Source organism: Pan troglodytes, chromosome 2 (genome assembly GCF_028858775.2).
Source record: "Pan troglodytes isolate AG18354 chromosome 2, NHGRI_mPanTro3-v2.0_pri, whole genome shotgun sequence".
In the NCBI taxonomy this organism is placed as follows: domain Eukaryota; kingdom Metazoa; phylum Chordata; class Mammalia; order Primates; family Hominidae; genus Pan; species Pan troglodytes.
The window spans coordinates 47,545,965-47,572,529 of NC_086015.1; the positions used below are offsets into that span (position 1 = coordinate 47,545,965).

At 39.6% G+C, this 26,565-nt stretch overlaps 1 protein-coding gene across 33 annotated transcripts in view; it reads right to left on the bottom strand.

Annotated features, from left to right (window-relative positions):
• Positions 1-26,565, bottom strand: part of ANO10 (anoctamin 10) — a 325,787-nt gene that overhangs the window by 183,618 nt on the left and 115,604 nt on the right. For 26 of the 33 annotated variants that reach the window (XR_010155571.1, XM_009445306.4, XM_024355436.3 and 23 more), the window contains 5 exons: positions 25,545-25,600; positions 15,951-16,025; positions 11,506-11,688; positions 5,560-5,751; positions 42-170 (listed from right to left, as the gene is read on the bottom strand). Coding sequence is in view for 32 of the 33 variants with exons in the window: in XM_009445306.4 (XP_009443581.1) it covers positions 42-170; positions 5,560-5,751; positions 11,506-11,688; positions 15,951-16,025; positions 25,545-25,600 (635 nt within the window). In the remaining variant the exon portion in view is untranslated. Of the gene's footprint in view, positions 1-41; positions 171-1,793; positions 1,911-5,559; positions 5,752-11,505; positions 11,689-15,950; positions 16,026-25,544; positions 25,601-26,565 lie in introns of all 33 variants that reach the window. The other 7 variants (XM_054680607.2, XM_063806726.1, XM_054680609.2 and 4 more) reach the window with 2 other exon arrangements.

The window sequence follows — 26,565 nt, forward strand, 5'->3', positions numbered from 1 at the left end:
AATATGGATACTGCTTAAAATAAGTTTAAATCTTTACTTACCTCCACTGCTACTACAATCAAAATGAGGTCTGCTTTTGATTCTGGAAAGACTGCATTCACTTGTGGTGACATTCCAATCAGCGCACAGTTAGTGACCACAGATATAACACTCATCGTTTCAAAAGCCAACTAAAAGAAAAAAGAATGGAAATTAAAAATTGCAATGACTGTTTCCATATTTCCTCATCCTTTTTCACGTTATCTAAAAATCAAAGAAAATGTCTTACCCTAGTTCTAAACATTCCAAGTACATTTTAAATTTTTTTCTCTGTCATGGTATGATTTTTTTAGCTGAAAAAAAAGCCATACTGTTAGGCAGTATTTTAGATACTTTTGGCATGAATATCCCAAAGCAGTATGTTCTATCTTCCTAATTGGAGGCAGCCCTGGACCTGAATTGGGAATACTGTTAAAGTTACTCTACTCACATCTAAGGGGAATCTAAAGTAGGGCTGCCAGGGAAAAATGTTTCACATTAAAAAACAGGTAAGATTTCAAACAGAACTTATGTTGTGAAACCATCCTTCTACTTTGACATCACACACCACATCTGACTCAGCTATAACCAGCTTTATAATCAAGGCACCAGTGATAAATGGTGATCCTTTCCTAGCATCATTTAGCAAATCAAATGTAGAACTTTAGAAAAATATAGATGCTAGGCCCCACTGAGACCTACTAGACAAACTGGTCCAGCATTCCCTGAAGGAGACTTTGGTGCATACTGCCAAGGATGGATGGAGAAATGTTGTGACCATTGCTCTTTTTTTCTTTAATATAAAGTATATGGTGATCACTACTTAATAATTTACCCATTAATTCCAAGAAACACAAGTACTATTAGAAACATTAATTTTAAAAGAAGCAAAACAAAAGATGACTGAATCCAAACTTAATATGAATACATTTTGTCCCATGGAGAACTTCTGCCATCTTACAATTTAGAAATCTTTGTGTAGTCTGATTATTTTTCCACAGTTTTCTTCATAAGAAGTCTAAGACTGTCTTTACTTTAGTTTAAAATTTCTATTTATTTACTTTTGATTATATTCTCATGGCTTAAAAATAAAAAATTCTAAGTACATAGTGAAGAGTGTCTTTTTCCCTTGTCCCCTTTTCTTCCACTTCGCAGCTCCCATTCTCCCTAGAAGACAACCACTATTTGCAATTTCTTATGTATTCTTCCAGACAGTTTGTATGCAAAATAAGCATATTGAATATATACACTCTTTCCTACTCCCTTTTCAGCATACTACATACTGTCAGGCCCCTTGCTTTAGTAATTTAAAGTGTCTTGAGGGACTTTCTGTGTCAATACTAAAAGAGCTCCCTCATTCTTTGCCACACTGCTTCTGCATTTTATTACATGGACGTATCAGAATTTATGTAACCATTTTCTTATTGGTGGGCATTTAGTTGCTATTACAAACAGTGCTACAACTGGTGATCTTATAAGTACATCATTTAACAAATGTGGAATTAGGCTAAATTCTGGAAAGTGAAATGGCTGAGTCAAAGGGGACATGCATTTGTAATTTTGATAGATAAATACGAAGCTGCACTCCATGGGTTGACCAGCTCATGCTTCCACCAGCAGCATATGACAGGGCCTGGCTTCCTGAACTTGCAATATGTTTGTAACTAAACTTTCAGGTTTTTTTTAAAATCACCTATATTGAGTTATAATTTACATACAATAAACTGCATGCATTTAAGGTATATACTTCATTACCTTTTGATAGGTGTATTTACCTGTGAAACCACCACCACCACAAACAAGACACAGGACATTTCCATTTCCCCCAAAAGATTCCTCATGACCTTGCAATTCAGCCCTCTCTTTACACCTGGGTCCAAACAAAATATGATCTGCTTTTTGTCAATATAGATTTGTTTGCATATTCCAAAATCACATATACATTTAAGATTGCTATGTCTTCCTGGTAATTTGACACTTTTATCATCATAGAATGGTCCTCTCTGGCAATTTTTGCACAGATGTCTATTTTATCTGATACTAATATAGTCATTCCTTCTTTCTTTTGATTAATATTTCCATATATATCTTTTTCTATTCTTTTACTTTAAACCTACCTAAATCATATTTGACTTGAGATTCTTAGAGACAGCATATACTTCAGTCATGTGTTTTAATCCACTCTCCCAATCTCTGTCTTTAATTGTTGTTTGACCATTTACAGGTAATGTAGTTATTGATATGTTAGGATGTACGGCTGGTCATTTCCTTGTCTTCTGTTTGTTCCCTGTTTTTCATTTCTCTGCTTTCTTTTTCCTGTCTTACTGTGGTTTACTTGAACATTTTTCAGAATTCCATTTTGGTTTATCTATAATGTTCCTGAGTATATCTTTTGTGTAATGTTTTTAGTGGTTGCTCTAGGTATTATATATCCGTAACTTATCACATTCTACTTGTGTCATCATTTATCAGTTTGAGTGAAGCACAGAAACCTTACCTCCCTCTACCATCTGCTATTTATAATATACTTGTCTTGATATAGGGAAAAGAATCAGACAGTGTATCTTGTCTACATAGGTTGGGTGTAGTGGCTCATGCCTGTAATCCTAGCACTTTGGAAGGCCAAGGTGGTAGGATCATTTGAGGCCAACCTGGTCAACATAGTGGGAGCCCATGCCTACAAAAAATAAAAAAATAAAAAAAATTTTTTTCTACATATTTAGAATCATTGGACAGTATTATAAGTTTTGCTTCAACCATCAAACATAACATAGAAAACTCAATAAGAGAAGAAAAGTCCATTTTGTTTACTAATATTTTTGGTTACCATGTTTTTTCTTCTACAGGTTCCCAGATTTCTTCTTTCATAATTCCTTAGTTAAGAGAACTTCCTATAGCTATTCTCTTAGGATAGGTGTACTGGCAACAAATTCTCTTAGTTCGCCTGCATCTGAAAGTGTCTTGCTTTTTCCTTCATTTCTGAAAAATATTATCTCTGGATATATATATATATATGTATGTATGTATGTAAATGTGTGTATTTTATATATATACACACACTATTTTCTTTTTGAGATGGAGCTTTGCTCTTGTCACCCAGGCTGGAGTGGAATGGCGCAATCTCAGCACACTGCAACCCCTGCCTCCCAGGTTCAAGCAATTCTCCTGCCTCAGCCTCTCAAGTAGCTGGGATTACGGGCACCCACAACCACACCCAGCTAATTTTTGTATTTTTGGTAGAGATGGGGTTTCACCATGTTGGTCAGGCTAGTCTCAAACTTCTGACCTCAGGTGATCCACCTGCCTCAGCCTCCCAAAGTGCTGGGATTACAGGCATGAGCCGCTGCACCCAGCCAGGATTCTATATTGACAATACTTTAAGGACCTGAAAAATATTTTGCCACTTTCTTCTGGCCTCCATAGCTTCCAATAAGAAATTGCCTGTCATTCTAATTGTTTTCCCCCTATAGGTAAGATGTTATTTCTCTTCTGATGCTCTTGAAATGCTGTCTTTAGCTTTCAAGTGTTTACGATGTGTGTTGGCAAGGATTTCTTTGGTTTATCTTGTTTGGGGTTCACAATGCTTCTTGAATCTGCAGTTTTGGGTCTCTTGCCACATTTAAAAAGTTCTTAGCCGTTATTTATTCAAGTACTTTTTGGGCCCCTCCCTCTTTCTTCTCTCCTTCTGTAACTCCAGTGACATGAATGTTAGCTCTTTTTTATACCCACACAGGTCCCTGAGGTTATGTTTGTGCTTACAGAATATTTTCTCTCTGTTGTTCAGACTGGATAATTTCTCTTTTTTTTTTTTTTTTTTTTTGAGATGGAGTCTCACACTGTTGCTCGGGCTGGAGTGCAGTGGCGCAATCCAGCTCACTTCAACCTCTGCCTCCCAGGTTCAAGTGATTCTCCTGCCTCAGCCTCCCAAGTAGCTGGGATTATAAGTGCCCACCACCACGCCCAGCTAATTTTTTGTATTTTTAGTAGAGATGGGGTTTCACCATGTTGGCCAGGCTGGTCTCGAACTCCTGACCTCGTGATCTGCCTGCCTTGGCCTCCCAAAGTGCTGGGATTACAGGCGTGAGCCACAGCACCCAGCTGATAATTTCTTTTATTCTATTTTCCAGTTTCTGATTCTTTCCTCTATCCCTTCCATTCTGCTGTTGCACTCATTCAGTGAGCTTTTTATTTCAATTATGGTATTTGTCACTTCTAAAATATCAATGTGATTCTCTTTTATATCTTCCATCTCTTTGCTGAGACATCCTAATTCTGTTTTTTCATTTGTTTCAGATATGGTCATAATTACTCATTGAAACTTTTATATAAGGCTGTTTTAAAATCTCTGTCCAATATTTCTAACCTGTGTCATCTTGGTAGTGGCATCTGCTGACTGTCTTTTCTCATTAAGCTTGATTTCTTCCTGGTTCTTTCTATGATGAGTGATTTTTCTTTTTTTTTTTTTCTTTTTTTGAGATGGAGTGTTGCTCTGTCACCCAGGCTGGAGTGTAATGATATGGTCTCAGCTCACTGCAATCTCTGCCTCTCGGCTTCAAGTGATTCTTCTGCCTCAGCCTCCTGAGTAGCTGGGATTACAGGCGCCCAGCAGCATGCCTGGCTAATTTTTGTATTTTTAGTAGAGATGGGGTTTCACCATGTTGGCCAGGCTGGTCTCGAACTCCTGACCTCAGGTAATCCACCTGCCTCAACCTCCCAAAGTGCTGGGATTACAGGTGTGAGCCACCATACCCGGTCTGATCAGTGATTTTTTAAATAGAAACCTGGACATGTTAGGAGAGATAAGATTCTATATCTCATTTAAATCTTCTGTTTTAGTTGATTTCTCTGACACCATTCCAGCAAGGGAAGAGGGGATAACGCCTTATTACTACCAGGTAGAGGTAGAAGTCCAGGTTCCCCATGTAGAAACCACTGGCATCCAGCGGGGATTCCTCATTATTGCTGGGCAAGGATGGGTGCTCTGGCTTCCCACTAGACCTCTACTGATTCTTCCTTCAGGGAGAGAAGGACAGGTGCCTCATATATGTTCCCATGTGGCCTCCACTGTGCAGGGTTGTGGTGAAACTCCTTATATTCCACTAGGCTTCCTCTGAGACCACCCCAGGACTAGAAAACTAGACTAGCAAAAACTAAAAAAGGAGTCTCATTACTGCCAGATAGGAGCAGAAGTCTAGGCTCCCCATGTGGCTTCCACTGACACTGTAGCAGAGAGGGTCTCATTAATACTGGCTGAGATGAAGTCTTAGCTGGCTACTTTCCCAGAAGATTGTCAGAGTTTCACATCTAAAAGGGGTCTTAGAAATTATATTTATCTCCCCTAACCCCCAATTTTAAAAACAAGAAAAGTGAAGCTAGACAAAGTTAATGGTTATCCAAGGCCACACAGCTAGTTTGTAGCAAAACAAACAAATTCAGTTTTCCTAAATCTCTCTGTAGGGCTTACTTTTTAATTTTTTTTCCCTGTCATAACACCTTGTATTTTTATTTTTTAAAGGAATAATTTTTTTCTCAAACAATTACCTGCCACACACCAATATTGGCTGAAGGTTCTGAGAATGGACGTTTGAAGACCCTGCACATTTTTAAGGCATCTGAATTTACTTCAGTGAAGTTATTTAACACAGCAAAGGCAGCTGCTAATGGGTAAACACAGGAGAAAAGGCTCACATAACCAAACTGCAGGAATAACTCCAAGTAATCATCAAAGGTGCCCTGAAAATATAAACAAGCATGCATTGTTTTAATATCATACAATAGGAATATCCTTTTGCAATACTAATCAAAGCTGTGGCCTCTAACTATTCAAAAAAACCTCAAAGAGTTTCCCCACCATACACCAGTGTTTCTCCAACTTCTGACACCCTCAGGCTTCATGATCATCCCACACACATGCAATAATAATTTCAGTTTAAGAAAAGTATTCATCACAATATTTTAAAGCAATCATAAGCATTAATATTTTTAAATTAATAAACATTATTATTGCATCTCTGAATCAGTCTTTCACTAAGATATGCATATTAGGCTCAGTATTAGTGTAAGTCAGAGTCCACTTCCAGTCAGTTTTTCTTATTTTATATTTTACTAAATAGAAAATCTCAAACACAACAATAGGGTATTGGGAATGGCAAAAGGTGCTTCTTCCAGATGTTCTGGATATCTGAATCAAGTATGAACCACCGATTCTGAGTCTCACTGGCTATTTTCGAGGTTCACCAGAAAGTACCACTAAACACATAAACCTCAGAACTGGCAGGTTAAATGCTCAGCTTGGGATTCAAGGGCGAGCAGTTTCTAAATAACTTGGTTGGTTGCATTTGGCTCTAGATGGTATGTTCTCATGTTGCGTTGCAGCATCTAATTATGGTTCTTAAATATACCCAGTGACATTGCATCAATCTCTTTCTCTGAAGGATGAAGAAATCAAGAGTTGGGAAAAGAGTAAAAATCTTAGCAATCAAGCCATTTTTACCACATTCAGTCTTAAGAAATCCTGATACCCTATGCTCAGCATTCAAAATTGCACTGTTTCAGGCTGTAAAGATCAAGCCTATGCAGAGATGTGCAGGCAGTTTTTCTCAGGTGTGCTATTGGGAAGCCTCTGAAAATCATGCAAAGGCCTTCTTGGAGTTATAAGTGTATAGCACCAGGGGAGCCCTTTCCAAACACAGCAGCGTGCTCCACACTCTGTGTTTCCCCACACTCTGTGTTTCCATCTCTCGGGGTGATTCTGAGTGATGATAGCTACACGTTAACATTGTATCAGCACCTTTTACACTTCTGAGTGCTTTTGAGCCAAGAAATTTAGCAAACCAAGGACATAATCCAACAGCAAGAAGGAAAAAAAATGAAAATTCAACAAAGAAAACACATACACACACTAAGAATATATTAACCAAGACACAATCTACCCTATTCTCTCTTTTTGTTCGACCATGCTATCAACACTCAGCTGAGAAGTTTTAAACTGATAAAATGTTATTTACTAAAAACACGGAACAAACATAACACACAATGGTGAGAAGATAAAAAAATCAGAAATAAGATAAAGATTCCTGTGATAATTACTTCTATTCAAATTGTATTGAACATACCAGTAAGCCTAGTAGATAATAAAAAGGGTAAAAACTGAAGGAAGAAAGAAAATGGTCATTATTTATAGCTCAAATTACTGTCTATGTAGAAAATCCAACAAAATCTATAGAAAATGTTTTGGAAATAACAGGAGAGTTCAGCAAAATTGTGGGTAAAAGATATAAAAATTAACAGCATTCCCATATGCCAGCAACAAACAATTAGAAATTGTATTTTTAAAGAGATACTATTTATAAAAAGGAAAAGGAAAGTTTCAAAAGTATTGACCCACAGATAATTTATTCATTATAAAATGAAGGAAAAAAAAAAACACTGTGCAATCTGCCTTTTACCAAGCCAACCGAATGATCAAACAAGGTGACCCCACAAAATGGGCAACCAGACGTCAACACATCCTGATGGGGTACAATGGTGGTATACTTCCAAAATCATTTCATTCAAATCTTATGAGAAATAAGATCAAACAATAGATTTACAAAAGCCAATTCCTTGAAAAACGGCAAGGAGGTTGTTCTAGAGCTGTAGTTTTCAAGCTTTTTTGGTCTTAAGGAGACTTAAACTCTTAAAAATTATTGAGGACATTAAAGACATTTTGTTTGGCCAGGCGCAGTGGCTCACGCCTGTAATTCCAGCACTTTGGGAGGCCGAGGCGGGTGGATCACGAGGTCAGGAGATTGAGACCATCCTGGCTAACATGGTGAAAACCTGTCTCTACCAAAAATACAAAAAATTAGCCGGGCATGGTGGCAGGCACCTGTAGTCCCAGCTATTTGGGAGGCTGAGGCAGGAGAATGGTATAAACCTGGGAGGCGGAGCTTGCAGTGAGCCAAGATCGCACCACTGCACTCCAGCCTGGGCAACAGAGCGAGACTCTGTCTCAAAAAAAAAAAAAAAAAAAAAAAAAAGACGTTTTGTTTATGTGAGTTTATCTAGTTGATGCTTTGATGCTTACCATATTATTAATTAAAACTGAGAAATTAGGTCAGGCATGGTGGCTCATCCCAACACTCTGGGAGGCCAAGGTGGGAGAACTGCTTAAATCCAGGAGTTCAAGACCAGCCTGGGCAACACAGTGAGAGCCCATCTCTACAAAAAATACAAAAATAAGCCAGGCATGATGGTACATGCCTGTAGTCCCAGCTACTCAGGAGGCTGAGGTAGAAGGATCGCTTGAGCCTGGGAGGTTGAGGTTGCAGTGAGCCACTATTGCCACCACTGCCCTCCAACCTGTGTGACAAAGTGAGACCCTGTCTCACCAGAAAAAAAAAAAAAAAGCTGAGAAATTTTAAAGATCTTCCATTAATACATTTAAATAATAACATATTAACATAAACGTCTTTTGAAAAATAATTACATTTCAAAAAATGTTAATGCAGACTGGCACTTTTTACATTTCTGGCAAACCTCTGTAATGTATCATTTAGTAGAAGGCAGTTCATTTACTGTGCAGCAATATGATGTTCTACTTGGAATAGTCGTTATGAAAATTCAGCCTCACCCAGCTATGCAGTTGGATATGAGTGGGCAGTTCACAGGAAAAGGACAGCAGAGGACAGTGAAGATCTAGGAAGCAACACAGCTTAGTCCTGGGCTGGTGGAACAGCAATCAGAAGACCCAGGGGATTACCATGGGTGGGAATATTACAGAGAATTTCTTTTTATATATTGACTCTATCCTGCATTTTCTAAGTTTTCTACAGTGAGTGAGAAAGTATTACTTTTATAGTAATGTTTTTAAAGTTTCGGCCAAATTGCTTTTTCCCAAAGCTTGGCAACATTATTTTAGACTCACATATAACAGTCAGGATGAGCTTACAGAAAATACAGTTCTAAATTCATTGATTTCAATTAGGAGAAAAATGAACCCAGAAGAAAGGATACATGCATAGGAAACAATCATCTAGAATAAATGTGATCCAAAAGTATCCCCGCCTCCAAATACATGGAGAGAACTGAAATGGCAAATATCCAACATCACTCCAGTGGAGACAGTGAAAACGAAACCTGTAAGAGATCAGGAGTGGGAAATGGCCAGATCACGCAGAACCCTGCAGGTCCAAAAAGGAGTGGCACTGTAAACCCTAGAGTTCAGTCACAGACTCAGAGCCTGAGAGAGAAATCAATATATTATTTCCTTTACTTCACATCAGAGAGCCTGTGGTGTATAACAGAAAGATTCTGAATTGGGAAGGCAAGGTCTTGAACCTTCTTTCTGATTTAGTCACCAAATAATTAATGACATAGAGCTTCATTTGCTTATTTTTGACATGGGAATAGCCATGCCTCCCTCACCGTCCTTCATAAAGGTTTTGTCAGATACCTTGAAATGTCAAAAGAGGTAAGATCTGAGATTTTGGCAGTGTCACATCACTGGCATACAGTTCTTAGATAAATTAGAATTGCTCAGATGAGGACTGTACTGAAAACCATTCACTGAGCCAGGGGCAAAGCAGGAGAAACCCGTCTTCAGAAGATTATGAATCGTGTTTTGGGTACTTCAGGAGATAATGTTGTTTGCCCAAACAATTTCAGAGAAAAAGAACAGCTGAAAGCAGATTCTAATTGGTTATAGAAAGAGAAGTAGGAAACTAAAGACAACAATATGGAGAATTATTGCAGAAAACTGTGAGGGGAAGGAAAGACAGGACAAAAACAGCAGAAGATGTGAAGAGTTTGCTTAGTTCAAAATAGGCAAGTTGCTGACTTGGTGGAGCAGTTAGGAGGAGAAGAAGTAGATACAAGAGTACCAGGTGATGGCTGGTGACAGAAGGCCTCCAAAGATGAGGGGGGATGGAATGAGAGTACAGGGGACGGACTGCTGGTGCAGTTTCTATAAGACAGTGAAAAAAGGAAAAGAAATGTGGCCAAGAATACCACCCCCAAGCATAGGCAAGGAAAGGATCCTGACATAATGGGAACTTTTATCCCATAGTAAAATGACATAATTTAACTTTTATCCCATAGTAAGCTAGCACTCAACCAATCCAGAAAGGACAGCTCCACACTTCTGCCCACATGCTCCTTCTCTTTAATTCTTCCTCTGTGAGACAGAGTAGGTGTGTGTCTTTTCTCTATGCTTCATATATAAATATAAACAATGTTACTGTTCAAAGTTTACTATGTGTTTATACTTTGAATCATCTCCCTCAAACACAGCAATGACAGAAGGGGCTAGGATCTGTATCCTATGGGGAGGAGAACCAAGAGCACCCTCCAGTTACCCTGGAGTGTAACTGGAGCCAGGCTTGCTGAGCAAAACCAGGGGTTGGGACAATGCTCCCTGCCCTTCAAAGGAGGCTTTAAAAAAGCTACAACTGCTGCCTGGTAACTACAGCTATGTCAACAGCATGCCACCTACTGGCTCTGTGACCAGATCTATAAAATCCTCATCACCACCACAAGATGGGAGCTCTGGGCTACAAACACCTGGTTCTGGATGAGGGGCTTGGAGGCTCAGTGGGGGCAACTGCAAAAAATAAGGCAGAAGTGAGCAGAGAGAAAAAGACAAAGTCCTACTCAACATGAACATACAAATTCCTAAGCACATGAGAAAAATTATGAAAGTCAGTCAAGACACTCAAAAATCAGGAGATAAACTCATTCAAGACGAAAAACAAGACTATGAAAGTTTCACAATAATGGGCTCTCAGTAAATGACCCACTGAAGGATCTATTTCACCAGAAAGAATACTGTAGCAACAAGGAAGGTGCAGGATGTTAAGAAACAATGGCCTAAAAAAAATGTGAAATATAGAAACAGTGAATGTAGTCAGAGCTCAATAAAAGTTGCCTGAACACATAGATTTTATGAGCTAGACCTTTCAAATATTAAAAGTGTAAATCTCTAATGATCTGCTTGTGGTTCCTAAAAATAATTCAGAAAGTCTCTGTCTTAAAGGAACTGTTTTATATTTATACAATAGCACTAATGTAAACTAAAATTCAATCTTCAGATTGGCATTCCATTGTTCATCAATGAGTCTCTAATCTTTTGTTTGTGCAGCCATCATTTTCCATGAGTTTGAAGTGTCAAGAGCGAGCAATGCTGCTGCCTCTTCAGGGACCATCTCTCCCGTTCTGTCATCTCTGGGGCAACTATTCTACCCTGCTCTCCGCAAAGCAAAGCAGTCATGTAATTCTCCAAATCCGCCCTTTGGTGTCATTAGGCGTAACTTTAGATTTCAGACAGCAGTGCTTCAATGCAAAGTTCTATCCTTTTTACTTTAAAGTGGTTCATGATGAGGAAACTGACTGGAAAGCACTTCTAGAATAGTCACATCTGAGATCATGAATGTATAACATTTGTTGAACTCGGTGCATGGCTATTATTCACTCTCAGTAAATGTTTAATTCAGCAATATTCCAACTTACCAAATAAGTTCCCATTTCTTTTTCCAGGATGACTTGTTCATATAATGTAGCATCAATGTCTGCCTTTAAAGCCTGCACCTTCCTCTTCACCCGCACACCATGCTTCCTTTGGAGCCAATAAGGAAGAAAAGATTCCATAATTTGGTTGAGGATCTGGGAGGTAATTAGAAGAGTGGCCAAGCTCTAAAGAGAAGCACACAAATCACATTTTGGGAATACAGCTTAATAAAACTATAGCATTTGTATAAATTATATATAAATTAAACTATAGTATTTATAGCATAAATACAATTATGCAACAAATAATATGGAATCTTCAATAAATAGCATACTATTGTGTTATAAAAACTAGTATTAGAAAAGCTAGGTGTTAGAATGGTGTTTCTAATTTATGGTTTTTCACATGAAAGACCAAGATTAAAAGATAAATAAGATTATAATACAAATAATGTTATAATAAGAAACAAACTGGTCAATTAAACAGTCCCAACACAAGGAAATAATAAATGTTTGAGAGGATGGATATGTTAACTACCCTGATCTGATTGCGATACATTTTATGTATTAAAACATCACCAAGTACTTCATGAATATGTACAATTATTTGTCAATTCTACAACTTTAAAAAAAGAATCATTACAAAAATGAATTAACTTGCAATTGTGTTCTTCGACATTTCATCCTGACTGCAACATATAAATCTAAATGATGTTGCCAACTCTGGAAAAAAAAAGTTTGGCTAAATTCTTTTTTAAAGAATTTAAATTATACCACTAATACATACCCTCACTACAAAAATAAAACAGAAAAAAAATTAACCCACATATTTACAGTCAACTGATTTTCTATAAAGGCACTAAGAATGTATATTGAGGTAGGGTGCAGTGGCTCATGCCTGTAATCCCAGTACTTTGAGAGGCCAAGGCGGGCAGATCACCTGAGATGGAAAGTTTGAGGCTGGGCGCAGTGGCTCACACCTGTAATCCCAGCACTTTGGGAGGCCGAGGCGGGCAGATCACGAGGTCAGGAGATCGAGACCATCCTGGCTAACACGGTGAAATCCTGTCTCTACTAAAAATACAAAAAATTAGCCGGGCATGGTGGCACGTGCCTGTAGTCCCAGCTACTCAGGAAGCTGAGGCAGGAGAATGGCGTGAACCCGGGAGGCGGAGCTTGCAGTAAGCCAAGATCGCGCCACTGCACTCCAGCCTGGGCGGCAGAATGAGGCTCCGTCTCAAACAAAAAAAAAAAAAAAAAAAAAAGAAGTTTGAGACCAGCCTGGCCAACATGGTGAAACCCCATCTCTACTAAAAATACAAAAATTAGCCAGGCGTGGTGGCACACATCTGTAATCCCAGCTACTTGGGAGGCTGAGGTACAAGAAACGCTTGAACCTAGGAGGTAGAGGCTGCAGTGAGCCAAGGTTGTGCCACTGCACTCCAGCCTGGGCAACAGAGTGAGACTCCATCTAAAAAAAAAAAAAAGAAGAAGAATGTATATTGGAGAAAAAACACCCTCTTCAATAAATGGTGCTGGGAAAACCAGGTATCTATATGCAGAAGAATGAAACTAGACCCCTCTCTATCACCACAAACAAAAGTCAACTCAAAATGGATTAAAGATCTAAACATAAGACCCGAAACTATAAAACTACTAGAAGAAAACATAGGGGAAATACTACAGGACATTGGTCTAAGCAAAGGTCCCACCATTTTATGGCTAGGACCTAAAAAGCACAGGCAACAAAACCAAAAATAGACAACTGTGACTATATTAAAGAAAAAAGTTTCTGCACAGCAAAGGAAACAACACAGTGAAGAGACAATCTGTTGAATGGGAGAAAAGATCTGCAGACTATTCATCTGACAAGGAACTAATACCTAGAATACCAGAATATACAAGGAACTCGAACAATAGCAAAAATACAAATAATCCCATTAAAGTAGGCAAAAGACATGAATAGACATTTCTCTAAAGAAGACATTTACATAGCCACAGGTATATGAAAAAATACTCAACACCACTCATCATCAGGGAAATGCAAATCAAAGCCACAATGAGATATCATCCTACTCCAAATAGAATTGCTATTATTAAAAAGACCCAAAAAATCCAGATGCTGACAAGAACGTGCAACAAAGGGAACTCTTATACACTGTTGTTGGTAGAAATGGAAATTAATACAGACATTATATAAAAGAGTATGGCGAGAGGTTTTTTTTTTTTTTTTTTGAGACATCTAAAAAAAAAAACTGAAAATAGAACAACCATAGAATCCAGCATTCTGACTACTGGGTATTTATCCAAAGGAAAAGAAATGAGCATATCAAACGGACACCTGCACCCCCATGTTTACTGCAGCACTATTTGTAACAATAAAGAAACAGAATCAACCTCAGTGTCTATCAACAGATGAATAGATAAGGAAAATGTGGTATATATACACAATGGAATACTAGTTGGCCATAAAAGACTCAAATTCTGTCAATTGCAGCAACACGGATGGAACTGGAGGTCATTATGTTAAGTGAAATAAGCCGGGCACAGAAAGACAAATATCACAGGCTCCCACTCACACTTGGGAGCTAAAAAAGTTGATCTCATAGAGATAGAGTGGGGCGACGGTTACCAGAGGCTGGGTGGGTGTGTGCTGGGGAGAGGAGGATAAAGAGAAGCTGATCGAGAGGTACAAACATACAATTAGAGAGAAGAAATAAGTTCTAACATATGAGAGCAGAGAAGGGTGATTATGGTTAACAATAATGTATTGTATGCTCCCAACATATAGAAATGATAAATACTCGAGATGATAGATACTCTAAATACCTTGATTGATCATTACACATTTTTTTTTTTTGAGACACGGTCTCACTTTGCAGTGCAGTGGCGTGATCACAGTTCACTGCAGCCTGGAGCTCCCAGGCTCAGATGATCCTCCCACCTCAGTCTCCCAGGTAGCTGAGACTACAGGCATGTGCTACCACACCCAGCTAACTTTTTGTATATTTGGTAGAGACAGGATTTTGCCACATTGCCCAGGTTGGTCTTGAACTCCTGGGCTCAAGCAATCTGCCTGCCTCAGCCTCCTAAAGTGCTGGGATTACAGGTATGAGCCATTATGCCCGGCCTTCATTACACATTTTATGAATGTAACAAAACAGCATATGTACCCCATAAAAATGTACAACTATGTATGTATTATTAAAAAAAAATAGAAAAAAAGAGCCACCCATAATTACACAACCATGACAAAACCACTGCTACTTCTTGGGATATTTCTTTCCAATCATATATAAAAATAAAACTATAATTACCCTATATGGATACACTTTGTTTACTGCTTTTCTCACTTAATATGTTTGAGCATTTTCCCGTATCATTAAAAATTCTTTTTTACTTGGCCTGTACACTGCTGTTGAATTAAGTATTACTCCCAATTTTGGCTATTATAATGCTGGTGCTTGGATATCTATGTACATGAATCTTTCTCCTCTCTGAAGATTTACTAGGGATGAGTTAAGTTTCTTGGCAAAGCTATCAAGAGAGCTGGTTTCCAGAGATGTATCAATCTCCACTTTTCTCAGATAGATATGAATGTTTCCATCACACCCCACCTTTGCTGGTATTACAACTGTTTTTTTAAGCGGTCCTCCTCCATTCCCCTATCTTCTGCTAAGTAAAGGAGACTCTCTAAAGCAGAAGAAATGAGAAATCACATCCAACTAATACACTATTACATGGGACCACTGTGACATGTACATCCAACTCATCAATTCCAAATGTACTACTTTAAACTTTCTCTATTTTGAAAAATAATTTTTAACAAGTGGAGTCTAGCCTTTGAGACTGCTCACCAACAATCTCAGAATATTAAAACTGGGAAAAAACAGCCATTTACTTATAACTGGTTCAAATATAAAAAGGAGAATTTAGAAATCAATAATTTGTTCTTAATTTATTATTCATTGGTATTATGTGATCCAGAAATGACAACACACCAAAATAAATGTCAGACACTTTAGAAAAGATACAGCACTGCATAGGATCCACTGGTCTCTAAAGTTTAACAACTTATTAATTTAAAAATTAAATTTGCGAGACCTAAGGTTACACCAATCATCCCCATCCAAGGCACACAAAACAGTTCAGTTAATGAATACTACATTTTTGCTGTTAGAGTTGCTTACAAGCTTTGAGGTGAACTATATAATTGATTTTACTGCCCTATACTTAATTTTTCAGGTTGGTTAGGTTCAACTCATTTCAGTTGAGCATAATACACAATGCAATTCCTAATAATTTTTTATTTAGAATTTGGCTTAAAAACATACAAAATTTAAAACATTTTATTTGTAAAAATAATTTGAAGGCAATTACAGCATCTAAAGATAGAAAACCACCTCTATGACCTAAAAAATTGGTATTTTTCTGTTATTTTTACTTACCTGACGCAAAAGCTTCATATCTTTCAGGACAAAGGCAATATAGAAGAGTGAGGCAAAGCAATTGAGAAAGTTGAACTGCCAAAAAAAAAAAAAAAAAAAAAGATAAGTGTTAAACACTGCTTCAGAGTACTTCATTACAACTGTAATGTAGCATTTAAAAATGTACTGGGAGCAGGGAGGAGCCAAGATGGCCAAATAGGAACAGCTCCAGTCTACAGCTCCCAGCCTGAGCGACGCAAAAGACGGGTGATTTCCGCATTTCCATCTGAAGTACCGGGTTCATCTCACTAGGGAGTGCCAGACAGTGGGCGCAGGTCAGTGGGTGCGCGCACCGTGTGCGAGCCGAAGCAGGGCGAGGCATTGCCTCACTTGGGAAGCGCAAGGGGTCAGGGAGTTCCCTTTCTGAGTCAAAGAAAGCGGTGACGGACGGCACCTGGAAAATCGGGCAACTCCCACCCGAATACTGCGCTTTTCCGACGGGCTTAAAAAATGGCGCACCACGAGATTATATCCTGCACCTGGCTCGGAGGGTCCTACGCCCACGGAGTCTCGCTGATTGCTAGCACAGCTGTCTGAGATCAAACCGCAAGGCGGCAGCGAGGCTGGGGGAGGGGCGCCCGCCATTGCCCAGGCTTGATTAGGTAAACAAAGCAGCTGGGAAGCTCGAACTGGGTGGAGCCCACCACAGCTGAAGGTGGTCTGCCTGCCTCTGTAGACTCCACCTCTGGGGGCAGGGCACAGACAAACAAAAAGACAGCAGTAACCTCTGCAGACTTAAATATCCCTGTCTGACAGCTTGGAAGAGAGCAGTGGTTCTCCCAGCACGCAGCTGGAGATATGAGAATGGGCAGACTGCCTCCTCAAGTGGGTCCCTGACCCCTGACCCCTGAGCAGCCTAACTGGGAGGCACCCCCCAGCAGGGGCACACTGACACCTCACACGGCAGGGTATTCCAACAGACCTGCAGCTGAGGGTCCTGTCTGTTAGAAGGAAAACTAACAAACAGAAAGGACATCCACACCAAAAACCCATCTGTACATCACCATCATCAAAGACCAAAAGTAGATAAAACCACAAAGATGGGGAAAAACCTGAACAGAAAAACTGGAAACTCTAAAAAGCAGAGCGCCTCTCCTCCTCCAAAGGAACGCAGTTCCTCACCAGCAACGGAACAAAGCTGGATGGAGAATTACTTTGATGAGCTGAGAGAAGAAGGCTTCAGACGATCAAATTACTCTGAGCTACGGGAGGACATTCAAACCAAAGGCAAAGAAGTTGAAAACTTTGAAAAAAATTCAGAAGAATGTATAACTAGAATAACCAATACAGAGAAGTGCTTAAAGGAGCTGATGGAGCTGAAAACCAAGGCTCGAGAACTACGTGAAGAATGCAGAAGCCTCAGGAGCTGATGTGATCAACTGGAAGAAAGGGTATCAGCAATGGAAGATGAAATGAATGAAATGAAGCGAGAAGGGAAGTTTAGAGAAAAAAGAATAAAAAGAAATGAGCAAAGCCTCCAAGAAATATGGGACTATGTGAAAAGACCAAATCTACGTCTGATTGGTGTACCTAAAAGTGATGGGGAGAATGGAACCAAGTTGGAAAACACTCTGCAGGATATTATCCAGGAGAACTTCCCCAATCTAGCAAGGCAGGCCAACGTTCAGATTCAGGAAATACAGAGAACGCCACAGAGATACTCCTCGAGAAGAGCAACTCCAAGACACATAATTGTCAGATTCACCAAAGTTGATATGAAGGAAAAAATGTTAAGGGCAGCCAGAGAGAAAGGTTGGGTTACCCTCAAAGGGAAGCCCATCAGACTAACAGCGGATCTCTCGGCAGAAACCCTACAAGCCAGAAGAGAGTGGGGGCCAATATTCAACATTCTTAAAGAAAAGAATTTTCAACCCAGAATTTCATATCCAGCCAAACTAAGCTTCATAAGTGAAGGAGAAATAAAATACTTTATAGACAAGCAAATGCTGAGAGATTTTGTCACCACCAGGCCTGCCTTACAAGAGCTCCTGAAGGAAGCACTAAACATGGAAAGGAACAACCGGTACCAGCCACTGCAAAATCATGCCAAAATGTAAAGACCATCGAGACTAGGAAGAAACTGCATCAACTAACGAGCAAACTAACCAGCTAACATCATAATGACAGGATCAAATTCACACATAACAATATTAACTTTAAATGTAAATGGACTAAATGCTCCAATTAAAAGACACAGACTGGCAAATTGGATAAAGAGTCAAGACCCATCAGTGTGCTGTATTCAGGAAACCCATCTCACGTGCAGAGACACCCATAGACTCAAAATAAAAGGATGGAGGAAGATCTACCAAGCCAATGGAAAACAAAAAAAGGCAGGGGTTGCAATCCTAGTCTCTGATAAAACAGACTTTAAACCAACAAAGATCAAAAGAGACAAAGAAGGCCATTACATAATGGTAAAGGGATCAATTCAACAAGAACAGCTAACTATCCTAAATATATATGCACCCAATACAGGAGCACCAAGATTCATAAAGCAAATCCTTAGAGACCTACAAAGAGACTTAGACTCCCACACATTAATAATGGGAGACTTTAACAACCCACTGTCAACATTAGACAGATCAACGAGACAGAAAGTCAACAAGGATACCCAGGAATTGAACTCAGCTCTGCACCAAGTGGACCTAATAGACATCTACAGAACTCTCCACCCCATATCAACAGAATATACATTTTTATCAGCACCACACCACACCTATTCCAAAATTGACCACATAGTTGGAAGTAAAGCACTCCTCAGCAAATGTAAAAGAACAGAAATTATAACAAACTATCTCTCAGACCACAGTGCAATCAAACTAGAACTCAGGATTAAGAAACTCACTCAAAACCGCTCAACTACATGGAAACTGAACAACCTGCTCCTGAATGACTACTGGGTACATAACGAAATGAAGGCAGAAATAAAGATGTTCTTTGAAACCAATGAGAACAAAAACACAACATACCAGAATCTCTGGGACGCATTCAAAGCAGTGTGTAGAGGGAAATTTATAGCACTAAATGCCCACAAGAGAAAGCAGGAAAGATCCAAAATTGACACCCTAACATCACAATTAAAAGAACTAGAAAAGCAAGAGCAAACACATTCAAAAGCTAGCAGAAGGCAAGAAATAACTAAAATCAGAGCAGAACTGAAAGAGACAGAGACACAAAAAACCCTTCAAAAAATTAATGAATCCAGGAGCTGGTTTTTTGAAAGGATCAACAAAATTGATAGACCGCTAGCAAGACTAATAAAGAAAAAAAGAGAGAAGAATCAAATAGATGCAATAAAAAATGATAAAGGGGATATCACCACCGATCCCACAGAAATACAAACTACCATCAGAGAATACTACAAACACCTCTACGCAAATAAACTAGAAAATCTAGAAGAAATGGATAAATTCCTCGACACATACACTCTCCCAAGACTAAACCAAGAAGAAGCTGAATCTCTGAATAGACCAATAACAGGAGCTGAAATTGTGGCAATAATCAATAGCTTACCAACCAAAAAGAGTCCAGGATCAGATGGATTCACAGCCGAATTCTACCAGAGGTACAAGGAGGAACTGGTACCATTCCTTCTGAAACTATTCCAATCAATAGAAAAAGAGGGAATCCTCCCTAACTCATTTTATGAGGCCAGCATCATTCTGATACCAAAGTCGGGCAGAGACACAACCAAAAAAAGAGAATTTTAGACCAATGTCCTTGATGAACATTGATGCAAAAATCCTCAATAAAATACTGGCAAAACGAATCCAGTAGCACATCAAAAAGCTTATCCACCATGATCAAGTGGGCTTCATCCCTGGGATGCAAGGATGGTTCAATACACGCAAATCAATAAATGTAATCCAGCATATAAACAGAGCCAAAGACAAAAACCACATGATTATCTCAATAGATGCAGAAAAAGCCTCTGACAAAATTCAACAACCCTTCATGCTAAAAACTCTCAATAAATTAGGTATTGATGGGATGTATTTCAAAATAATAAGAGTTATCTATGACAAACCCACAGCCAATATCATACTGAATGCGCAAAAACTGGAAGCATTCCCTTTGAAAACTGGCACAAGACAGGGATGACCTCTCTCACCACTCCTATTCAACATAGTGTTGGAAGTTCTGGCCAGGGCAATTAGGCAGGAGAAGGAAATAAAGGGTATTCAATTAGGAAAAGAGGAAGTCAAATTGTCCCTGTTTGCAGATGACATGATTGTATATCTAGAAAACCCCATTGTCTCAGCCCAGAATCTCCTTAAGCTGATAAGCAACTTCAGCAAAGTCTCAGGATACAAAATCAATGTACAAAAATCACAAGCATTCTTATACACCAACAACAGACAAACAGAGAGCCAAATCATGAGTGAATTCCCATTCACAATTGCTTCAAAGAGAAGAAAATACCTAGGAATCCAACTTACAAGGGATGTGAAGGACCTCTTCAAGGAGAATTACAAACCACTGCTCAAGGAAATAAAAGAGGATACAAACAAATGGAAGAACATTCCATGCTCATGGGTAGGAAGAATCAATATCGTGAAAATGGCCATACTGCCCAAGGTAATTTACAGATTCAATGCCATCCCCATCAAGCTACCAATGACTTTCTTCACAGAATTGGAAAAATCTACTTTAAAGTTCATATGGAACCAAAAAAGAGCCCGCATCGCCAAGGCAATCCTAAGCCAAAAGAACAAAGCTGGAGGCATCACACTACCTGACTTCAAACTATACTACAAGGCTACAGTCACCAAAACAGCATGGTACTGGTACCAAAACAGAGATATAGATCAATGGAACAGAACAGAGCCCTCAGAAATAACGCCGCATATCTACAACTATCTGATCTTTGACAAACCTGAGAAAAACAAGCAATGGGGAAAGGATTCCCTATTTAATAAATGGTGCTGGGAAAACTGGCTAGCCATATGTAGAAAGCTGAAACTGGATCCCTTCCTTACACCTTATACAAAAATCAATTCAAGATGGATTAAAGACTTAAACGTTAGACCTAAAACCATAAAAACCCTAGAAGAAAACCTAGGCATTACCATTCAGGACATAGGCATGGGCAAGGACTTTATGTCTAAAACACCAAAAGCAATGGCAACAAAAGACAAAATTGACAAACAGGATCTAATTAAACTAAAGAGCTTCTGCACAGCAAAAGAAACTACCATCAGAGTGAACAGGCAACCCACAAAATGGGAGAAAATTTTCGCAACCTACTTATCTGACAAAGGGCTAATATCCAGAATCTACAATGAACTCAAACAAATTTACAAGAAAAAAACAAACAACCCCATCAAAAAGTGGGCGAAGGACATGAACAGATACTTCTCAAAAGAAGACATTTATGCAGCCAAAAAACACATGAAAAAATGCTCATCATCACTGGCCATCAGAGAAATGCAAATCAAAACCAAAATGAGATACCATCTCACACCAGTTAGAATGGCAATCATTAAAAAGTCAGGAAACAACAGGTGCTGGAGAGGATGTGGAGAAATAGGAACACTTTTACACTGTTGGTGGGACTGTAAACTAGTTCAACCATTGTGGAAGTCAGTGTGGCGATTCCTCAGGGATCTAGAACTGGAAATACCATTTGACCCAGCCATCCCATTACTGGGTATATACCCAAAGGATTATAAATCATGCTGCTATAAAGACACATGCACACGTATGTTTATTGCGGCATTATTCACAATAGCAAAGACTTGGAACCAACCCAAATGTCCAACAATGATAGACTGGATTAAGAAAATGTGGCACATATACACCATGGAATACTATGCAGCCATAAAAAATGATGAGTTCATGTCCTTTGTAGGGACATGGATGAAATTGGAAATCATCATTCCCAGTAAACTATCGCAAGAACAAAAATCCAAACACCGCATATTCTCACTCATAGGTGGGAATTGAACAATGAGATCACATGGACACAGGAAGGGGAATATCACACTCTGGGGACTGTTGTGGGGTGGGGGCAGGGGGGAGGGATAGCATTGGGAGATATACCTAATGCTAGATGACGAGTTAGTGGGTGCAGCGCACCAGCATGGCACATGTATACATATGTAACTAACCTGCACAATGTGCACATGTACCCTAAAACTTAAAGTATAAAAAAAAAAAAGAAGTATTTTCCTACATTAAAAAAAAAAAAAAAAAGAAAAATGTAATGGGAGACTTCCAGTCTAAATGAAATGGCAAAGACTTGTTTCTCCCCATGTCTCCTTATTAAATAAACAAACTCTGGAAATAACAAACAAGGCAACCAAAGGAGAACTCTGAAAGGTGCTTAAAGGAAGACGAGATGGTTTAGGACCCCAGAGCTGAAGGAACAGCACAGCACGTGCACACCTTAAGTTCCCCCACCCAACAGAAGGAGGAGACCAAGGCCTGACATTTCCCAACCCCAACCTACCACCCAGATAGCCCAAGTAGGCTCATTCCTCCCACATTTGAATAGGAATCCTGTCAGTGCCAGGGGAGCCCTGCTAAATTGGCAAGGGGAAATCAATCAGGACCCCCCCACCAACAATAAGTTTCCTGGGGAAGTGCTCTTCTTCCTTGCTGGGCCTGGGACTCCCCTGCTCCACAGAGAGATCCCAGGATGGCCAGGCAGCACTGGCAAGAAGGACCCTATCACAGCAAGCCCATGCCTGGAAACCTCATCAAAAGTAAGTGGGGCAGATGGGTGGCACTGGCAAGGGGGCCCCTGCCACAAGGGCCTGATATAAGAGGCCTCTTCATGCCTATGTACCTGAGATTCTCTCTATCGCAGAGAGACAGCAGGTAACTGGGAGGCTATAACAACCAGTCTGGCCTGGGAAGCATCTTTGTCACCATAAGCATGAACTCCCCTGCCCTGACAGATACACAGAAGCAGGCTGGGTGAAGGGGATTACCAATCAAGGGGATCCTGCCACAAAAAGTGCCATCTCTTCCAGGAGTTCCCTGCTCAAGAACCTATAGCTTACTCCCTGCACCAGTGGGTTTCCTTTCTGCGTCCCAGCCCCCATGCTGACTACTTCCAACCCAGTAGCATCACTTAGACAAAGGCTGCTATGTGTACAGGTGTGAGTGCTTAACTACTGCGGAGATGGGGAGTCATTCTAGAAAGTGGCACATATACACCATGGAATACTATGCAGCCATAAAAAATGATGAGTTCATGTCCTTTGTAGGGACATGGATGAAATTGGAAACCATCATTCTCAGTCAACTATCGCAAGAACAAAAAACCAAACCCCGCATATTCTCACTCATAGGTGGGAATTGAACAATGAGATCACATGGACACAGGAAGGGGAATATCACACTCTGGGGACTGTGGTGGGGAGGGGGGAGGGGGGAGCGATAGCATTGGGAGATATACCTAATGCTAGATGACGAGTTAGTGGGTGCAGCGCACCAGCATGGCACATGTATACATATGTAACTAACCTGCACAATGTGCACATGTACCCTCAAACTTAAAGTATAATTAAAAAAAATAAAATAAAAATTAATAATAATAGTAATAATAATTAAAAAAAAAAAAAAAGAAAGTGAGCAGTAAGATCAACACGACCGCAGGACAGGGTGCTGAGTTAGAGCAGAAGTTGAAAAGCAAAAGTCTGGGAAGGCTAAGAAACACCATCCCCTTAAGATTAAAAAGGAAGAGAGAGGCCTAAGAAGCACCGTGGAGGAAGAAGACTTTAACCAATGGCTTTTTTTTTTTTACAAGGCAGTTACCTAACTGTATCTGGCATCATCAGAGAATAATAAAGTCTCATAAATAACTGAATTCTTTAAGACAAACAGAATGTTTTTACCTCTGAGGGAAAAAGCTCCTCCTGTTATAACCTTTTCGAATGAACTTTTTAATGTATCCCATATTCCTCTACTTTCTTACACAGAGAGCACAGAACAGAACTTCCTAGCTGATTTAGCACCAACATTTTAAGTATCAGCCATTTCACGGTGTGAAGGAGGCCTTCGAAGCCTTTTGGATATGTAGGGCTACTTTTTCCTTTCCTATTGCCCAATTGTTGAATTCTTATCTCTTATGACAGCTTTTCATTTCCTTACCTGTTCTTTCTCTGTAGGTTTGCCTACTTCCAGAAATCTAAACACCCTCATGATGGTGATTTCTGATTTTTTAAGGACCGAAAAACCAGATAGATAAACTTCTTAGAATGATTTCTACAGCTAGAACAGAGATTCTAAAAGAGGGCCTGCATCCTTCTCTTGGGAGTGAAGTACACGGACTGTGTTAAGTCAATTCCAGTTGAAAGTTCAGATGATTCTTCAGGTAACTTTCTTGATTCTCACTTATGTTACAGATGACTGAGGTAAACCCCCGATAAATGAGGTGTTTTCAAGCTGGTACTTCTTTATTATTTATAATAATGGTAGAAAGAGGCACGACATGTCAGCTTTTAACAAACAGCAAGCAGGTTACATACTGCTTTCTCTCTGTCTCTTTCCTCCCACCTGTCAAAACATGCTGGGAACCTTTTGAACTTTGGAAATTTAACAAAAAAAATTTTTTTTAATGTAATATTCCATCACTAAACAGGTTGTGGTGACAGGAAGGATTGCTGAATAGCAAAACATTCAAAGAAATCACCAAAAGGAAAAGAATAGAAACATATCTAAAAAGTGGGTTAGTTTCATTGTTATTGTTGTTGTTTTTGTTTTTTGAGACAGGGTCTCGCTCTGTCACCCAGGCTGGAGTGCAGTGGTGCAATCTCGGCTCGCTGCAACCCCCGCCTCCTGGGTTCAAGCGATTCTTCTGCCTCAGTCACCCCAGTAGCTGGGATTACAGGTGCCACCATACCCGGTGAATTTTTTGTGTATTTTATGGTAGAGACAGGTTTTCACTGTGCTAGCCAGGCTGGTCTCAAACTCCCGGCCTTAAGTGATCCACCTGCCTCAAGCTTCCCAAAGTGCTGGGATTACAGGCGTGTGCTACCGTGTCTGGCCCGTTAGTTTCCTTTCTTTCTTTCTTTTTTTTTTTTGAGACAGAGTCTCGCTCTGTCACCCAAGCTGGAGTGCAATGGTACCATCTTGGCTCACTGCAACCTCCACCTCCTGAGTTCAAGAGATTCTCCTGCCTCAGCTTCCCGAGTAGCTGGGATTACAGGCCTGCGTCATCATAGCCAGCTAATTTTTCTATTTTTAGTAGAGACAGGGTTTCACCATGTTGGCCAGGCTGGTCTCGAACTCTTGATCCACCAGCATAGGCCTCCCAAAGTGCTGAGATTACAGGTATGAACCACCACACCTGGCCTAGTTTTTAAATAACTGGAAATTGGCTATAATACTAACTCCTATATTTTGAAGTCTTACATCACATGCACATTTGTAATAAGGCTACTGAACACAGAGGTACACATATTTATTAATCAATCCTTGCCTATTTGTACAAAATATATTGATATCTTAGATTAGAAGCAACTCTTCATATTTGTATTCCTATATATTATGTAGTATATATCAGTTTCATAAAATGGATTTGTACATAAACGCTGTACTTACCACTAAAACTTTCAGAATTAGATGGTTCTGATAGGCAGATTCCAATCTGTGATTCTCTAAAACATTAAAACACACAGGTAACTTCTCAGTAAGAAAACAATACGAAAGCACTGTTATGAGGTAAAGTGAGTTGCACTGAGGGCGGAGATGTCCAACATCAGAGCCTCAGTCAGTAAATGTACTAGGCTGTCAATCACAGCTATGCCTTACCACCAAGAGCATCAAACAGGGACACATTTTTCAGGGTACTGCAATAGCACTGTAGTCTGAAATTATTTTTTAAATTACTGCTACAAAGAAATTTGGGAAGTGCTGGCAAACAATCCTACAGACAGCCACCCAAAGACCCTGTGTAAGAAGTAATAGTGAAAACTAATAGTAACCTCTAGAGAAGAGGGCAATAAATAAAGTTTTCTGTAAATAAAGTTCTGTAAGTAAAGTTTCATGTGGCTTACAAGGGTTAACTTGAAAGGAAACTCAAATTTCTATCTTCACCTAGAAAAGGTAATACTGCATAGATCCCAAAACAGCAAGATAAAATGACAAAAAGGAAGATTCTGAAGAGAAGTGTCATCTTACACATAGAGTGTTGGACTGACCTATATTTGAACACCAACTCAGCTACTCAGCCACTGCCTAACCTTGGGTAAGTTACTTAACCTCCTGATACTCAGCCTTATTCCCTCAAAACAAGGCTGACCATCTTCCTCCCAGGGTCACTCTTAGGATCAGAAATAATATAAAACTTTAGCCTAGTATTAGCACAAGGAAAGTACTTGATAAATGACAGCTGATATTGTTATACAACTAATAAAAATAATTTAAATCATCTTTTTTTTTTTGTGAGACGGAGTCTTGCTCTGTTGCCCAGACTAGAGTGCAGTGGCACGATCTCAGCTCACTGCAACCTCTGCCTCCTGGATTCAAGTGATTCTCCTGCCTCAGCCTCCTGAGTAGTTGGGACTACAGGCGTGTGCCACCACGCCCAGCTAAATTTTTTTATTTTTAGTAGAGACGGGGT